The sequence below is a fragment of the Hypanus sabinus genome, chromosome 7 (assembly GCF_030144855.1).
Source record: "Hypanus sabinus isolate sHypSab1 chromosome 7, sHypSab1.hap1, whole genome shotgun sequence".
Lineage (NCBI taxonomy): Eukaryota > Metazoa > Chordata > Chondrichthyes > Myliobatiformes > Dasyatidae > Hypanus > Hypanus sabinus.
In genome coordinates, this window is record NC_082712.1 from 88,316,662 (window position 1) to 88,335,989 (window position 19,328).

At 44.5% G+C, this 19,328-nt stretch overlaps 1 protein-coding gene across 1 annotated transcript in view; it reads left to right on the top strand.

Moving 5' to 3' along the window:
• The first annotated feature begins 1,059 nt into the window (after positions 1-1,059).
• The window catches only part of LOC132397497 (G-protein coupled receptor 83-like), a 43,618-nt gene continuing 25,349 nt past the window's right edge, over positions 1,060-19,328 (top strand). The window contains exons 1-2 of the mRNA XM_059976326.1: positions 1,060-1,434; positions 7,656-7,781. Of these exons, the coding sequence (XP_059832309.1) occupies positions 1,060-1,434; positions 7,656-7,781 (501 nt within the window). The remainder of the gene's footprint in view (positions 1,435-7,655; positions 7,782-19,328) is intronic.

Consider the following 19,328-nt stretch of genomic DNA (forward strand, 5'->3'; position numbering starts at 1 on the left):
ATTTTTAAGGTGGGGGGGGAGATTTAAAATCTTTGGGGGGACTTCACACAGAGGATGGTTTACAGAGTGAGCTGTCAGATGAAGAAGGCAGTTGAATCAGATACAATAACAGTAATTAAAAGACATTGGGTATCTCTAAGGATAGGAACAGTTTAGAGGCATATAGGGGAACAAACAGGCAAATGGGACTAGCTTAGATGAGCATCTGGGTCAACATGGATGAGTTGGGCTGAAGGGCCTGTTTTCATGCTGTGTTAGTCTATGACTCTATGCCTCTAACGCAAAGATGGACCTTGCTCACTCATCCACCTGGGGAGAGCAAGGGTCAGGTGGAGTGGTTTAGGTACAGTATTCTCACCCTCCCTTTTCTCTCCCTTTCCTCACTCACTTCCCTACTTCTTTCCTCTCCTTCTGATCTCTTACCTCCCTCCTCCAGTTTATTCCCTCTGCCATTCATCTACTTTCTCTCTCTCTGCCATTTTCTCCATCTTCCCTTTCTGTACTCTGTACCCCTCCCTTCGCTCCCTGCTCGCTCTCTTCTGCTCCTCAACACTCTCATCCGCACTCCACTGACCCTATCTCTCCCCACCTCCGTAAATCCCTCTGCTCCCAGTCATCTGTTCATTCCTCTCTCTTCCCCTACCTTCTCCCAGTCTTCTCGTTTGTGAGGCTCATTCAGAGTGCCACTATCTCCGGCGGCCGCTGAAACTCCTCCCATATAAGACCGTCGGAGTTAGTGAGACTGGACGTGCAAATTCACCTCGAAGCTGACCGGGACCTCAATCTCACCCGGAAACTAACAAGATACTTCAGTCTCACCTTGAAACCGACCGGACCCTTCAATTTCCCCCCGAAACTTCCTGCATGCTCGAAATTCACCGGGACTCGACCAATTTCACCCGAAAACTAAACTTCACTTTGTTCTGACCTGCACTGAAACGGGTTTTGAGCGGGCTGTCCCATCACCAGAGAATTTCTTCCACATCCTCCTGTCGCTGGACGAAAGGCGGACAAGAGGACACAGATACTAGTTTCGCGGGAAGGTCCAAGTCGCCGCCCATGGCGAGCGGAGAGATACCTGGCTCCACCGACTGCCCCAAGTCCTGGTCCCTGTCCAACGCCCTCTTCTCCCAGCTGGAGGGGCTGCAAGGTGGCTGGGAATGGAACATCAGCACATTCGAGAACTTCTCTGTCGATCGTCTCCGAGACTTGCTGGAGTCAGCGCGGCACAGCGCGGAGGCTCAGAACACCGCCGTCAAAGCCCTGCTGGCGCTGGCTTACTCCGTTATCATCGCCCTCGCTGTCTTCGGCAATCTCCTGGTGTGTCAGACCGTCCTGAAGAGAAAGAAGACCGTCACCGCCACCAGCCTCTTCCTCCTGAACCTGGCGGTAGCCGACCTCTTCATCACCCTCCTCAACAGCCCCTTCACTCTGGTAGGTCTCAGTGGGCTTCACTGCGTGTGAGGTCCGTTACTCTCTTGCTGACCAACATCATGCTGGTCAACTTGTGCTCAGCAGGATCCCTTAAACAGCCCTGCGATTAATCTGAGTCTAACCTGTGCTGTCCCTGTCTCGGTAGTGTGTGATGGGACGGTGTAGAGGGAGATTCACTCTGTGTCTGACCCTGGGAGTGTGTGATGGGACAGTGTAGAGGGAGCTTCACTCTGTGTCTGACCCTGGGAGTGTGTGATGGGACAGTGTAGAGGGAGATTCACTCTGTGTCTGACCCTGGGAGTGTGTGATGGGACAGTGTAGAGGGAGCTTCACTCTGTGTCTGACCCTGGGAGTGTGTGATGGGACAGTGTGGAGGGAGCTTCTCTCTGTGTCTGACCGTGGGAGTATGTGATGGGACAGTGTAGAGGGAGCTTCACTCTGTGTCTGACCCTGGGAGTGTGTGATGGGACAGTATGGAGGGAGTTTCACTCTGTGTCTGACCCTGAGAGTGTGTGATGGGACAGTGTAGAGGGAGCTTCTCTCTGTGTCTGACCGTGGGAGTGTGTGATGGGACAGTGTAGAGGGAGATTCACTCTGTGTCTGACCCTGGGAGTGTGTGATGGGACAGTATGGAGGGAGTTTCACTCTGTGTCTGACCCTGAGAGTGTGTGATGGGACAGTGTAGAGGGAGCTTCACTCTGTGTCTGACCCTGGGAGTGTGTGATGGGACAGTATGGAGGGAGTTTCACTCTGTGTCTGACCCTGAGAGTGTGTGATGGGACAGTGTAGAGGGAGCTTCTCTCTGTGTCTGACCGTGGGAGTGTGTGATGGGACAGTGTAGAGGGAGATTCACTCTGTGTCTGACCCTGGGAGTGTGTGATGGGACAGTATGGAGGGAGTTTCACTCTGTGTCTGACCCTGAGAGTGTGTGATGGGACAGTGTAGAGGGAGCTTCACTCTGTGTCTGACCCTGGGAGTGTGTGATGGGACAGTATGGAGGGAGTTTCACTCTGTGTCTGACCCTGAGAGTGTGTGATGGGACAGTGTAGAGGGAGCTTCTCTCTGTGTCTGACCGTGGGAGTGTGTGATGGGACAGTGTAGAGGGAGATTCACTCTGTGTCTGACCCTGGGAGTGTGTGATGGGACGGTGTAGAGGGAGATTCACTCTGTGTCTGACCCTGGGAGTGTGTGATGGGACAGTGTAGAGGGAGATTCACTTTGTGTCTGACCCTGGGAGTGTGTGATGGGATGGTGTAGAGGGAGCTTCACTCTGTGTCTGACCCTGGGAGTGTGTGATGGGACAGTGTAGAGGGAGATTCACTCTGTGTCTGACCCTGGGAGTGTATGATGGGACAGTGTAGAGGGAGCTTCACTCTGTGTCTGACCCTGGGAGTGTGTGATGGGACAGTGTAGAGGGAGATTCACTCTGTGTCTGACCCTGGGAGTGTGTGATGGGACAGTGTAGAGGGAGCTTCTCTCTGTGTCTGACCGTGGGAGTGTGTGATGGGACAGTGTAGAGGGAGCTTCACTCTGTGTCTGACCCTGGGAGTGTGTGATGGGACAGTATGGAGGGAGTTTCACTCTGTGTCTGACCCTGAGAGTGTGTGATGGGTCTGTGTGGAGGGAGTTTTACTCTGTGTCTGACTCTGGGAGTGTGTGATGGGACAGTGTGGAGGGAATTCACTCTGTGTCTAACCCTGAGAGTGTGTGGAGAGTATTGGTCCTGATTTAGCCCATGCTGTATTTCCCCTGAGTGTATTTAGTGCAGCAGTGTAGACGGATCTTTACTCTGTATCCAGTCCCTCTGCACCTGCCCTGCCCTGGTAATGTTAAACAACGTATCAGTAGGCTATTCTGCCCTTCAGATATTGGTCTTTTAACCACAGGCTACTTTCCTGAACTACCCCCCACATCCTTCAGTTCTGTTAATATCTAATGATCTCTTGTTTGCTAACCCACCACAGACTTGGAGGGTGCTTTGACAGTTATACACTCAGTGGCCACTTCTTTAGGTACACCAGTAAACCTGCTTGTTAATGCAAATATCTAAACAGTCAATCAGGTGGAAGCAACTCAGTGCATAAAAGCATACAGACATGGTCAAGAAGTTTGGTTGTTGTTCAGACCAAACATCAGAATGGGACAAACTGTGATCTAAGTGGCTAGACGTACAGCACTCCTGGTAAATGTTCCCAGTGGATGGTAGGGAGACCCCTATGATCCTCTCAGCCATTCCTTAGTTGGGTCTTCGGACCCGATGCTCAGCTGCTCCCACACCAGATGGGGATGTATGTTGCAGTGTTACATACACTCAGTGTCCACTTTATTGGTTACAGGAGATGACTAATAAGGTGGCCACTGAGTGTATATTAGCTGGCTTGAACATCAGCACAAACCCTGTCTGCCTGTTAGACTGCCCTACATGGAGAAGAATTCTTCTGTCCCAGTAGGCAATATGACCTTTACTTAGCAAGAGAGCGATCTGCTGCACTGATTCAGAGCAGCAGAGAAGAACTATTAGAGTGACTAAAGATGAATCAGTGACTTAAATAGGTTGATGAATCTCTATAATTCATTCCCACAGATGGTTATGGAGGCCAAGCCATGGGGATATTTATTTATTTAGTGAGATAGAGCACAGAATAAGCCCCTCCGGCTTCGTGAGCCACGCCATCCAGAAATTTACCCGCAAACTGAGGATCCGTGTGTTGGGACAGAGGGTCCATGGGTTGAGATAGGGTCCATGGATTGGGGGAGAGTGCCCATGTGTTGGACAAGGGGTCCATGTGCTGAGTCAATGTGTTAGATCAGATACTCCATAGTTTGGGATAGGGCCCACGTGTTGAGATAGAGGACCCGTGGGTTGGGATAGAAGAGAATGGATTGAAGTAGAGGGTTGCGGGTTGGGATAGGCTGGTCATGGGATGGGACAGATATGGTTAAGTGATCACAAGAGCATCACTGCAAAGGGACTTGTTTGTGCAGATCAGTTTCCCAAAGCAGATTCTTTGCACACTGGAACATCTGGTTGTTAGATGAAATCAGCGTGATTCTCCTGGGTGACGCGTTCCTCATGTAATGACTCTTATTAGCTTAAATACACCTTTCCATACTGCAAAAATTACCACTAATAATCAAACCAGTGGGTCTGAATCCATATCCATGTCTAATGGCTGCAATCTCATCGAGTATGACCGGCTGTGCACTAACCTCCTATTGAAATGTGGAATTGCTGCAGTAATGAAGGTCATTCATCCCATCGGGTCTCTACAAACTCCCGATGCAGTCCAGTTAGCTTCATATTCTACAGAAGATCTTTCCCTGGTGTTTGGAACTCAGTTCCCTCAGGAAAGCCTTAACTGACTGGTTCCATCAATCTGACAGATTGTCGACTTTTGCCACGCAAGGGAATTTTCCTTAGATCGCCCTGGTGTCTTCTGACCCTGAGCTGATAACCTCGGTGCTGATGAGAACATCTTCCCTCTATCTCCTTCTTCTCAAAACCTGTCTGTATCGGCCAAGCCACCTATAAAACTCCCTTATCCCAGGATGAACAAGCCTGGCTTCACCCACTCACCCTACATCTGAAACCCCTCTGTTATGGTTGTGGTGCTGGGAAGCCGGGTGGCCATGAACAACACACTCGAGAGACAGAGAGACGAGGATCAGATGTGCAGCTGCTTATTTTACTGGTAAGTCATCTACCCAGAATGCCCTCTCACATTACATTCAGTACATAACACAAGGGTCAAAATATACATGAATGTCCCTCCTCCCTTATTTTAAAGGTTTCTCCCCCTTCCATTCACAGACCAGCTGATGAACTATTAACTGTCAATGGAGTAATGATCACATTTAACTAACAACAAAAAAATATTTTTGTTAGACTAGGGAAAGAGGGTAGACTGTCTCTATTCCCAGACTTAACCCTGGGGGTTATCCTGCCTCATGCACTGAGGGCACATCACGAAAGCAGAGGTTCTAATTGTCTGGAGGCCACCTGTCCCTTTGAGGGTACCGGCGACCTGGGTCGTCTTATCCCTTGGTGGTGTATGTATACATGTTGGCTTGGGTACTGTATCATTAGTAAGGGGCACCTCAGAAAGCTCAGGTGATGGGGGAGCTCCTGAAATCTTTGCTTCAGAATCCTGTCCCGTTTCTACAACTTGGTCTGGATTGGTCAGTTTGTGTTCGTGTTCACTCGCCTCAGGTGAGGGCAACAGTGATCAATGTGGCTTCTCCAGTTGTCGTGCTTACTAGTTTCCACTGGGCACAACACAGGGCCAGTTTATGCCATTGCTGTCACAGGTAACTACTTTGTTCCAGAGATGTAGTTCTGGGCAAGTACCCTGAAACTTCTGTACTTTGCTCTGGCACATCTCTCTGCTTGGGTTTTCTGTTCATTCATGCCAATCCGTTTTGTGTCTGGGGATCTAAGCATGTCAAGCTGGGTGCAGGTTTTTCATCGGTGCAATGGATCCATTTTGACGGTGACTGTCTTCCAGTGTGTCAGCAAGAAAGTGTTACGATGCTGATTGAGGGATCCACTTCCCACTGAAGTCTTGAGGGCTTGTTTCATTGTTTCTATGAACTGTTCAGCAAGGCCATTAGTGGCTGAATGATACGGTGCTGACTTCACGTGCTGAATAACATTTGCTTCAATGAAGGCTTCAAACACTTCAGGTTGGAGTTGTGGGCCATTGTCAGTTACAAGTTGTTGAGGAAGTCCAAAACGGCTACAAGTGGAATGTAGCTCCTCAAGTCATTTTTCAGATGTAGTGTTCTTCATGAACTCTAATGCTCTGTCGTTTCATCATATGGTCCCATACTTCCAAGCATTGTCACCATTGTCCGACACAATCCCATCCCAGAAAAGATAACTGGCTTTACCCATCTTTCTCTCTCTCTGTTTGTTTTATTTAACTGTCCCATTCTATCCCCTCAAATTCTTCACTCACCACGTTTCCTGTGGCATTTTTCCCATGGATTCTTCTTTTTGCTCAGCCATGCGGACCTGTCGGCTCATCACCAGTTGTTATGCTTGTGGTAGTGGAAAGTCACATGACTGTGAGTAACACCCACGAGAGACGGAGAGGTGAGGATAAATGTGCTGCTGTTTATTTTGCTTGTAAGTCATCTACCAAGAATGTCCTCTCATGTTATGTTCGGTACATAACACACAGGGACACAGCAGCCCGTGAATGCACACCTTTTTCTTGGGGACCACAGATGTTGTGATACTCCAGCTGTAGCCCAATCAATCAAATATTGAAAGACTTAGATAGAGAGGATGTTTCCATCAGTGGGAGAGTCTGGGACCAGAGAGCACAACATCAGAGTAAAGGGACGTTCCTTTAGAACAGAGATGAGGAAGGATTTCTTGGAATTCATTTCCACCGATGGCTGTGGAGGATATATATTTACAGTAGAGTTTGAAGATTCTTGATTAGTAAGGAGCATCAAAGCTTATGGGAAGGCAGGAGAATGGGGTTGAAAAGGATAGTAAATCACAAACATGACAGATTCTGCAGATGCTAGAAATCCAATTCAACACACACAAAATGCTAGAGGAACTCGGCATGGCTTGGAAGGCTTTATGGGCCGAATAGCCTAATTCAGCTCCAATGTATTATGGTCTTAAATACTACAAATTACTGAAAATCCACTGAACACTTGCAGATAAGCAGGTGATCATAGAAGCATATGGGCACAGCTCAGTACATCACAGAAACCAGCCCCCCCCCCCCCCCACGAACTCTGTCCACACTTCTCACTGACTCAGTAAAGCAGCCAGCATAATCGATGTCTCTACCTACCCCAGATATTCTTTGTTCTCTTTCTCCCATCAGGCAGAAGATACAAAAGCCTGAAAGCGCATACCACCATGCTTGAAGGCAGCTTCTGTCCCACTGTTATCAGACCCTTGAACAGACCAAGATGACAAGATGGACTCTTGGTCTCACAATCTACTTCATTATGATCTTGTAGCTTATTGTTTACCTGCACTGCGGTTTGTCTATAGACTCTATACATTTCATTCTGCATTCTGTTATCGATTTACCTTGCTCTGCCCCAATGCTCTGTGTAATGATTTGATCTGTGTGAACAGTCTACAAGACAAGCTTTCCACTGTATTTTGGTACATGTCATAACAATAACTTTAATCAACAAGGAAGAGGACAAATTAGGCTCTAATCCAGTAACTTGTTGATGTTCCTTAGGTCCGTTTCATGAGCAGTAGCTGGGTGTTTGGAACAACCATGTGTCACATCAGCCGATTCTCCCAGTACTGCTCTCTGCATGTTTCAGCGCTGACCCTGATGGCAATCGCACTGGACCGGTACCAGGTACACATTCCACCTTTTGTGTCGTCTTCGTCCAGCATCTCCAAGTTACAAGGAACAGGCCCACTGGATCAACACATACACACACTTCCCATTCTTTATTCTCACTCACAATGGGCAATCCTATTCTCTATCGTCTATTCCAGAAAATAAACCATGGAACAGTACAGCACAGCACGGCACCCAATGATGTGCTGACCTATCAACCTAAGCCTTCCCTCTTACACAGCCCATAACCATCCATTTTTCTCTCATTCATGGGAGGTGTGGTGGAGATACATCTCAACCAAAAGATGTGTAAGGCGCTCCTTCCCTCCTCTAGCCTGCAGGTCGCCCTCGGGCAAGGTGTAGCACCTGCTTAGCCGGCCGATCAGAGTCACGTGAAGCCACCGGAGCAGGTGGTGGATGGTCATGTGAGCAGCCGGTGCATATCATAACCCCTGGTTATGCAACCACAGACACCAGGCAAAGAGTATTGATAATGGCTGGGGTCACCCCTCTTGTAAAGACACTGCCCAGAAGGAGGCAATGGCAAACCACTTCTGTAGAAAAATTTGCCAAGAACAATCACGGTCATGGATGGAGAAAATAGTAAGATCAAAAGCATGAAATGCTTCCCCACAAGCAGATAAAAGACATGGAAGATCATAATGGCCCATGTCAAACGACACGCCACATAATGATGATGATGGTCATGTGTCTATCCAAGAGCCTCTTATATATCAGCCCCTAGCACCACCAGCAGTGTATTCCAGGTAGCTACCACTGTCTGTGTAAATAGAAAGTGACCTCTGACATCTCTCCTAAACCTTCCTCCACTTACCTTAAAAGCATGTCCTCTGGCATTAGCCATTGGATGTCCACTCTGAATATGCCTCTTCGTACCATATACAGTACTTGACCTTTATCAAGTCATTCTCATCCTCCTTTGCTCCAAAGAGAAATCCCCAGCTCATTCAAACTCTCCTCATAAGACATCCTCTCCAATCCAGGCAGCGTCCTGATAAATCTCCTGTGCACCCTCTCTGAAGTTTCCAAATCTTCCTATAATGAGGTGACCAGAACAGGACAAAATTCCAAGTGTGGTCTAACCAGCTTTCTGTCATTGTCATATTCCCATTACACCCCGCTCCCACCCATTCCAGATTCTCCCCCTCACCCATTCACTGGGGGGGGGGGGAATTTACAGCAGCTGGCATTAGTTTTGCAAAGCATCATAATGTGGGTTCTGTCCTTGTGCTGGGGGCCTGTCTGTGTGTGAGAGGGTGGGAAAGGGCTTGTTTGCTGTTGTCTTGTTTAGTCCTGTTGTTGCTGTTGCAGCTACTTGTGTTGTTCTGCTGAACACTGTGGGCACTGGAATGTGTGGCATCATTGTGCTACATTTCATTCTATGTTTTAATATACAGGTGTTTGCCCCCCCCCCTTACAAAGGTAGAGTGTTCCTATGAAACCATTCTTAAGCCGAAATGGCGTAAAGCGAAGAACCATTAATTTATATGGGGAAAATTTTTGTAAAAGCGAAAACCTTCTTGGTAATGCGAAAACAGGTTACGAATGTATGTCTTTTGTAAAAGCAAAGTGGTATAAAGTGAATATTCGTAAAGCAGGGGACACCTGTACACATTATATAAAAAAAATCTGAATTGATCTTTAATTGCCTTATCAGTTCAGGGACAATTACGGAGGGATGTAATATCCTGGCAAACTCATTTTTAAAGCATGTATGTATGTTTATGTACATGTGTGTGCACGTTTGTGTGTGTATATGCGTTTGTGTGTGTGTGTGCATTCACATTTTTTATGTGTGTGTATGCCTGTGTGCATGATTATGTGCATTTGTGGTTGTGTATATTTCTGTGTGCACACACATGAACATGGGTGCATGTGTGGGATGCATTTGTGTATGTGTGTGGACATGTGTGTGTGTGTGTGTGTGTGTGTGTGTGTGTGTGTGTGTGTGTGCACGCACGTGTATGCATACATTTTTGAGTACGTGTAGGGTTTTTTAGATTTTGGATTTCCCTTAGGTCATTTTCTCATTGTTGTTGTTCCTCAGGAGTGGTGCACCAGGCACCAACCTTACTGTTTCTTTAGCATCTGTCTGCTCTTTATAAACCCGAGTTGCTAGCTCAATGCTCAACCCAGCACAGATGGAAAGTGTGCAAGGAGCTGGCTGGATTCGAACTCAGGACCATTCACCTCGAAGTCCAGTGCAGATGCCACAACACCACCAGCGGGCACATAGACCAGTTTCTCATGGAAGATTATCTGGGGACAAGTGGGGACCCTGCTTACTGACCACCACATTCCCTCAATGGATTAGACCAGAAGAGTGAACACAGCAGCTTCATATTAGAGTCACAGAGCACCACAGCATGGAAACATGCCCTTCTACCCAACTAGTCTATTCCAGTCTGCTTTCCTGCCTAGTTCCATCTACCTATACCTGGACCATAGCCCTCCACATCTCCTTGTGTTCATATATTTAACTAAATGTTGCAATTGAATCCGCACCAACCACTTCTTCTGGTAGCTCATTCCACACTCTCACCACCCTCTGAGTGAAGAAGTGTTTCCCCTTTACACTCCCCTTAAATAATCCTCCTTTCACCTTAAACCTATGACCTCTAGTTCTCATCTCGCCAAACTTCATTGCAAAACTCCTACTAGCATCTACCCTATCTATGCCCCCCATACTTATGTATACATCTATATGATCCTATGTCCTGTGCTCCAGGAAATATAATTCTAACCTATTCAACCTTTCTGTATAACTTAAATTATCTCATCACACTTTCAAGCTTATTGATAATTTTCCTGTAGGTTGGTGACCAGAACTGCACACAACACTCCAAATTTGACCTCACCAACATCTTAAGCAGCAACAAAACATCCCAAACCCTGTACTGAGTGCCCTGAGGCAAAGTGCCTTGGTAACATTATCTACCTGTGACGCTGCTTTCAATTTAGTCATTCTCACTTAAGTGACTGTTATTTGTCTGTGATGCACGCACTGTGCCATAAGGATCACCTATATTCACCATATACATGTGCTAGGAATTTGCTGTGGTGTGTTTGTCAAGGTGCGACATGCAACAAAAAAAAAATCAATTAAAATGATAGAGAATAAAGAATGATACAAACATAGGAACATAGAAAACCTACAGCCCTTCAGCTCACAATGCTGTGCCGACCATGTACTTACTTTAGAAATTACCTCTGGTTACCCGTAGCCCTATATTTTTCTAAGCTCCATGTACCTGTCCAGGAGTCTCTTAAAAGACCCTATCGTATCCATCTCCATCACAGTCGCCGGCAGCCCAATCCACCCACTCACCACTCTCGATGTAAAAAACTTAACCATGACATCTCCTCTGTACCTGCTTCCAAGCACCTTAAAACTATGCCCTCTCATACTAGCCATTTCAGTCCCAGGAAAAAGCCTCTGACTATCCACATGATCAATGCCTCTCATCATCTTGTACACCTCTATCAGTTCAGCTCTCATCCTCTGTCGCTCCAAGGAGAAAAGGCCAAGTTCACTCAACCTATTCTCATAAGGCATGCTCCCTTATCCGGGCAACATCCTTGTAAATCTCATCTGCATACTGTCTGTGGTTTCCACATCATTCCTGTAGTGAGGCAACCAGAATTAAGTACAGTACTCCAAGTAGGGTCTGACCAGGGTCCTATATAGTTGTAACATTACCACTTAGCTTTTAAACTCATTCCTATGGTTGATGAAGGCCAATACACTGTATGCCTTCTTAACCACAGAGTCAACCTGCGCAGCTACTTTGAGCGTCCTATGGACTTGGACCCCAAGATCCATCTGATCTTCCACACTGCCAAGAGGCTTACCATATATACTATATTCTGGCATCATATTTGACCTAACAAAATTAACCACTTCACATTTATCTGGATTGAACTCCATCTGCCACTTCTCAACCCAGTTTTGCATCCTATCAGTGTCCTGCTGTAACTTCTGACAGCCCTCCACACTATCCACAACACGCCCAACCTTTGTGTCATCAGTAAACTTACTAACCCGTCCCTCCACTTCCTCATCCAGGTCATTTATAAAACTCACTAACAGTAAGGATCCTATAACAGATCCCGGAGGCACTGCACTGGGTGACTGACCTCCATGCAGAATATGTCCTGTCTAGAACCATTCTTTGCCTTCTGTGGGCAAGCCAGTTCTGGATCCACAAAGCAATGTCCCCTTGGATCCCATGCCTCCTTACTTTACTGATATTATATATAGTATAAGGTAATATAAAAGCATTGTACAGTACTATGCAAAAGTAGTAGGCACATAAGGCCTAAAACCTTTACACACTACTGTTGTCATTTTATGTATTGCACTGAACTGTTGCCACAAAAAAAAGACAAATTTCATGACATATGTGAGTGACAATAAACCTGATTGTGATATGAGTTTCTATTGTGGACTGAGAGTGGAGAGGGGAATCGAAGCTGGGAAAAGGGGAAGGGAGAAGGAAAGGAGAGGGAAGCACCCAGAGAGACATTCTGTAATGATCAGTAAACCAATTGTTTGAAAGCAAAATGACTTTGTCTGGTGTCTCAGGGCTGGGTGTGTCTGTCATTTCCAAGATCCTTTGCTCCCTGTGAGATTTACAAACTCGTTCACCACTCCACATTGACAAATACAGTACTGTGCAAAAGTCGTAGGTGCTCTAGTGCTCTATCTATATATCTGTGCCAAAGACTTTCACACAGTACTGTGTATGTGTGTATACATCTATATGGAATAAATGTGCATGAATAAATTCCAGCATTTATTTACAATGTAAACAGTATTATAAAAAGTGGCTTTAAGTGCTTCCAGTGAGATGTAGTGATGAAGGTGATAGATAGAGGGGGGTGGTGGCCAACTAGAATGGTTGGTCAGATTAACTGCCTGGGGGAAGAAACTTATAAGAAATCTGTGTTTTAATTGTCCTACTGTGCTTTCCAGAAGGGAACTTCCAGTACAGGCAGTTTGCAGGGAAGGTAGTGTCTGCAATGAATTTTCCATCCTGGTCACGTACAAGTCCTGCAGTGGTGGTAGACTACAGCCAATGACCTTTTCTGCTGGCTTGACAGTTGGCTGTAGTTTTCATGTACTGTGTCAAGAAAGACAGTAATAGCTGAGGTGAGGATGCTCTCTGTGATGGCAGTGCAGAATTCTGGAGAAAATGGAACTTTAGCAACTGCCACAACTAGAACTTTTTCTGTTAATGGAGGAGATGTGGTTCTCCCGCAAGAGGTCCTGTGAAATAATGACAGCCAAGTGTGGCCAGAGTGATTTGGGGTGGGGGTGAGTCACTCTGGTAGAGAAAGGACGTGTGGACTGTTGTGTAAAAATTCCTGGTATGAAAGAGCATGTTACCTAAAGTCCTGCAGGCTGCAGATTCACCGCTGTCTGGATAAGGAAATATCTCCCTTTCTCCATTATAAAAGAATGCCCTCTATTCTGAGGCTGTGTCCTCTCATCTTAGACTTTCCCACCATAGGAAACATCCTCTCCACATCCACTCTAGTGAGCCCATTCACAATTTGATAGGTTTCAATGAAGTCAACCTTTATTCTTCTGAATTCTAGTGAATACAGGCCCAGAGCCATCAAATGCTCTTCATATGACAAGCCATTCAACTCTGGAATAATTTTTCTAAAATCCTTTGAACCCTCTCCAGTTTCAGTAGATCCTTTCTAAAATAAGGGACCCAAAACTGCTCACAATACTCCATGAGGCCTCACCAGTGCTTTATAAAGTCTTAACATTCCATCCTTGCTTTTACATTCCAGTCCTCTTGAAACAAATGCTAACATTGCATTTGCCTTCCTCACCACGGACTCAACCTGCAAGTTATCCTTTAGGGAATTCTGCACGAGGATTCCCAAGTCCCTTTGTGCCTCAGATTTTTTAATTTTCTGTCCATTTAGAAAATAGTCAACCCTTTCACTTCTTCTACCAAAATGCATGACCATACACTTTCTGGCACTGAAATCCATCTACCATTTCTTTGCCCATTCTCCTAATCTGTCCCTGGCTTTCTGTAGCCTCCCTACTTCCTCAAAATTACCTGCCCCTCCACCTATTTTCATATTGTCTGTAAACTTTGTAACAAAGCCATCAATTCCATCATTCAAAGTATTGACATATAACATAAAAAGAATCAGTCCGAACACTGACTATTTACCGGGAGCCAGCAATTTATTCCTACTCTTAGCCTCCTGCTAATCAGCCAATTCAACCACTGCTTTATCCATGCTAGAATCTTTCCTGCAATACCTTGTTCATGTTGGGCACCTTGTCAAAGGCCTTCTGAAAATCCAAGTACACAACGCCAACTGATTGTTTATCCTGCTTGTTATTTCTTCAAAGAATTCTAGCAGATTTGTCAGGCAAGATTTTCCCTTGAGAAAACCATGCTGACTTCTGCCTATATTATCATGTACTTCCAAGTTTCCAGACACCTGATCCTTAATAATCGACTCCAATATCATCCCAACCACTGAGGTCAGACTAACTGGCTTATAGTTTCCTTTTCTTCTGCCTCTCTCCCTTCTTGAAGAGTGGAGTCATATTTGCAATTTTCTAGTCTTCCGGAACTATTTCAAAATTGAATGATTTTTGAAAGATCGTTACTAATGCTTCCACTATCTCTTCTGCCACCTCTTTCTGAATCCTGGTGTGTACACCATCTGATCCAGGTGACTTAACTATCTTCAGACCCTTCAGGTTCCCAATAACCTTCTCCCTATTAATGGTAACTTCACACACTTTATCACCCCTGATATCTGGAACTCCCACCATACTGCTAGTGTCTTCCACAGTGAAGACTGATTCAAAAAACTTACTCAGTTCATCCACCAATTCCTTGTCCTCTATTACTACTTCTCCAGCATTATTTTCCAGTGGTCCAGTCTCCACTCTTATCTCTCTTTACACTTTATGTATCTGAAGAAACTTCTGGTATCCTTTTTCAAAATATTGGATGGCTTACTTTCATATTCCATTTTTACTTCCTTAATGACTTTTTAGTTGCCTTCTGTTGGTTTTTTAAAAAGCTTTCCAATCTTCTAGCTTCCCACTAATTTTATATGCCTCTTCTTTGGCTTTTATGTTGGCTTTGACTTCTCTTGTTAGTAACGGTTGTGTCATCTTGCCTTTAGAATACTTCTTCCTCTTTGGGATGTATATATCCTGTGCCTTCTGAATTGTTTCCAGAAATTCCAGCCATTGCTGTTCTGCCATCATCTCTCCCAGTGTTCTTTCCCAATCAATGCTGGGCATCTCCTTTCTAATGGCTCTGTAATTTCCTTTACTCCACTGTAATACTGATAGATCTGTCTTTAGCTTCCCCTTCTCAAATGTCAGGGTGAATTCGGTCAAATTATGGTTACATTCCCCTCAGGGTTCTTTTATTTTAAGCTCTCTAATCAATTCCGGTTGATTGCACAGCACCCAATCCAAAATAGCTGATCCCCTGGGGCTCAATCATGAGCTGCTCTAAAAGCCATCTTGTAGGCACTCCAGAAATCACCCTTCTTGGAATCCAGCACCAACCTGATTTTCCCAATCTACCTGCAATATTGAAATCCCCCATGACTATTGTAACATTGCTTTTTTAGGCACCTCCCATTGTAATTTGTAGACCACATCCTTACTACTGTTTGGTGGTCTGTATTCACCTCCCATCTAGGGAGTTATTACCCTTTCAGTTCCTTAGCTCTATCCAAACTGATTTAACACCCTCCACTTCCTGTCGCATCTCTCCAATGATTTGATTTAAATTTTCACTAACAGAGCGAAGCCACCCCCTCTGGCTTCCTGCCTGTCTTTTTGATACAATGTGCATAATGCTCCAAGCTAAAATCTCCAAGCCATGATTCAGTGATGCCCTACAACATTGTACATGCCAGTCTGCAACTGTACTATCTCATCTATCTTATTCCGTACACTGCACTCATTGAAATACACCTTCAGTCCTGTATTCACCCTTTTCATTTTTGTCGGCCTTTTACGTTGCAAGTCATCCTGTTGACTGCAATTTAGCCCTTATCAACAGCCTCTCCTGACTACACATTGCCTCTGTTTGTAAACCAGCTACCTCACCTTCAACACTAACACCCACCTTCACTAGGATAGCTCTTGCACTGAAATTTACGTATCTCAGGATAATAGTCACACCATGCTCAACATTTTGATTCCTGACTTTGTCTCTGGTCATGAAACCATCTGCCTCCACAACCTCTCCAGTAACTGTTCTGGCAATCTGGTTCCCATATCCCTGCAATTCTAGTTTAAACCCCAGCATTACCAGACCTTCTCGCTAGAATATTAGTCCCCCTCCAGTTCACGTGCAAATGATCCTTTCTGTATAGTCCCACCTTCTGTGGAAGAGAGCCCAATGATCCAAAATCTCATGCCCTCCCTCCTATACCAACACCTTTGTCACGTATTAAACTGTTTAATCTTCCTAGTTTTGGCTCACTGGCACATGCACAGGTAGCAATCCTGAGATCACCACCCTGGAGATCCTGCCCTTTAACTTAGCACCTAACTCCCTGAAAAACCTATGCAGAGAAAAGAAAAATTTGATCTTGAGTGTTTCTTTCCTTTGCTTTCTCTGACTGAACCCCTTTTCGTTGAAGCCTTGAAGAGCTAAAGCCTCAAGATCACCACTCTGACTCTCTCCACTCAGAAAATGGCTGCTGAGCATACCCCTGCCTTCCTTAATTTGCTCCTGCTAATCAATCCCAAATGCTGATTGGTTGCTGGTCAAAGCTCTTTCTCACTGTAGCGACCTGCTGCTGGCTTGTCTACTGGGGTAGTGGACCTGAGTAAAGTCCCCTCCTTTCCGATGTCCAGATTGGTCACTAGTCAAAGCTCTATTTTTCCCACAACCACTCCACTGGCTACCTTGACTCTCAGGTTTCGAACCCCTACAACTCTAGTTTAGATCCCTGCTGGAGCAGCATTAGCAAACGTTCCCGCAAAGAGATTCCCCTCTAGGTCAGGTGCAAACCATCCCCTTTGTAGGGGTTCATCCTTCTTTGGAAGAGAGCCCAATGATCTTAAATTATGAAGTCCACCCTCCTGCATTATCTCCTGAGCTACATGTTAAACTGTATAATCTTTCTATTTCTAGCCTTACTAGTATGTAGCATTGGTAGCAAGCCTGGTCACCACCATAGGCTCTGTCCTTTAATTGAGCTCCTAATTCCCTGAATTCACTTTGCAGGACCTCATCACCTTTCCTACCTATATCATTGGTACCAACGTGGACCTTGACCTCCCCCTTAAGAATACAGTAGACTCAATTTGACATGTCCCTGTCCCTGGTACCTGGGAGGAAATGCGAGAATCTCATTCTCATCTCCTGTTGACCCTAACTAATGAATTTCCTTTCATGACTTCTCATTCTCCTCTCACGTAGTCTCACTTATCAGGAGTATTTCTTTGCTTTATCCCTTTTCACCTTCTGTATGACTGCCCAAAAAATTATTCGTCCACCCTTTCCAATTCTGAAAAAGGAACTTGGACCTGGAACATTGACTGTTTCTCTCTCCATGGCTGCTGACTGATTTCATTTCAGATTTACTGTTTCTGCAGTTTTGTCTTTTTATTGATTTTTATGAGTTTTTACCATGCAACCAAACAAAAAAAAACCCAATAAAAATGAGGGTTATACAGTGTGAAACAAACACATCAAAGTACAATTCTTAACAATTAAGCAAAGCACCCATAGTAGAGTTGTATGAAGTTAGTTACCACTCCGCCCACCCAACTCCAAGCCAACCTTACGATATATAAAAAAGTTAATACAGAGCTGTATTTATAAAAAGAAGGTATATTGCCTACTACCTAAACTATGATATGTTTACATATCAAAAAAACCCATGAATCTCAACTGTAAAAAGCTGGCAGTAAGGGATTTAAATGCAAAAGAAAAAAAAGGAGGAATGCACCCTTAATCTAAACAGGAATTATGAAAATATTCAAGAAAAGGTCCCCACACCTTTTGGAACTTTATATCTGAAGAAGAAGTGAATAATGAATCTTTTCAAGGTCTAAGCAGGATATAATATCTCTAAGCCATTGAGCATGGGGGGTGGGGCAGCATCTCTCCACGTAAGAAGGACTGCACGTCTGGCCAAAAGAGAGGCGAAAGACAATGTGCGATGCTTAGTCGGAGTGAAATGCATGTCAACTTCTCCCAAAGTACCAAAAAGAGCAATCAGAGGGTTAGGTTCCAAATAGCAATTAAATATGTGAGATAAAGTTAAAAAAAATCTCTTCAGAATTTCTCCAAGCTAGGACAAGCCCAATACATATGAATAAGAGAAGCCTCGCCCCCTTTGCACTTGTCGCAACAGGGATTAATATCAAGATAGAACTGTGACAATTTAGTTTTAGACATATAAGCCCTGTGTACCACTTAGAACTGTAAAAGACAGTGGTGAGCACATAGAGAAGATGAATTTACTCTTTTTTTGTACTTTTTTGTACTCTTTTTGAATGTATTTTTTTTAATTAATAAAAAGATTGATGAAGAAAGAAGTTGAATTAACTGACTTGAGAACTGAATCCCAAACCTTGTCGGACAAAGAAAAATTTAAATTATGCTCCCAGGCAGTTTTAATTTTTGTTGAAGGGGGCTCGCTTCAACATCATTAACATATCTGGAATAGTAGAAATTAAACTTTTACCCAGTGGATTCACACGAAGAAACAAATCCACAACATTTTTAACAGGTACCTCAGGAAAGTTTGGTATTAAAGGGTTGATAAAATGTCTAATTTGGAGATATCTAAAAAAGTGAGTGTTAGGTAGGCCAAACTTTACAGACAATTGTTCAAAAGTTGCAAAGTGCTTATCTATGAAAAGATCTTCAAAACACCTAATGCCCTTTCTGTGCCAGTCTAGAAATGTTAAATCCTGTGTAAAGGCTGAAAAAGATGATAATGTAGAATAGGACTAGAGAGAGAGAAACCGTGAAGCCCATTATACTTTCTGGACTGAGCCCATATTCTCAGAGTGTGTCTGATAACCGGATTAACAATTGATTTAGGCGAAGGGCAAGGAAGTGCGGATCCCAGAAGTGGAGATGTGGAGTTTCTTATTAGAGTTCAGCTCCATTGCTCCCCATATTGGGCAGTCAGACTGATTGTAAAAGTCAGACCAAAAGATAAGACAACATTTGTTGGTTGCCCAGTAATATAAGCAGGAATTGAGCAAGGCCATACCAGCTATCCTTTTAGGTTTTTGAAGATGAGCTTTATTTAGTCTGGGACATTTGCCCTTCCATAGATAGGATGAAATAATAGAATCTAATGAATCAAAAAAAAACTTTAGAAACAGAAATTGGTAAAGATTGAAATGAGTATAAAAATTTAGGAAGAATAAACATTTTAACAACATTCATTTGACCTATCAAAGACATGGATGAGGGTAACCACTGTGCTGAGCTCTGTTTTGTATGATTTAAAAGATTAGTAAAATTTTCTCCAAAAAGACACTTATAATTTCTTGTT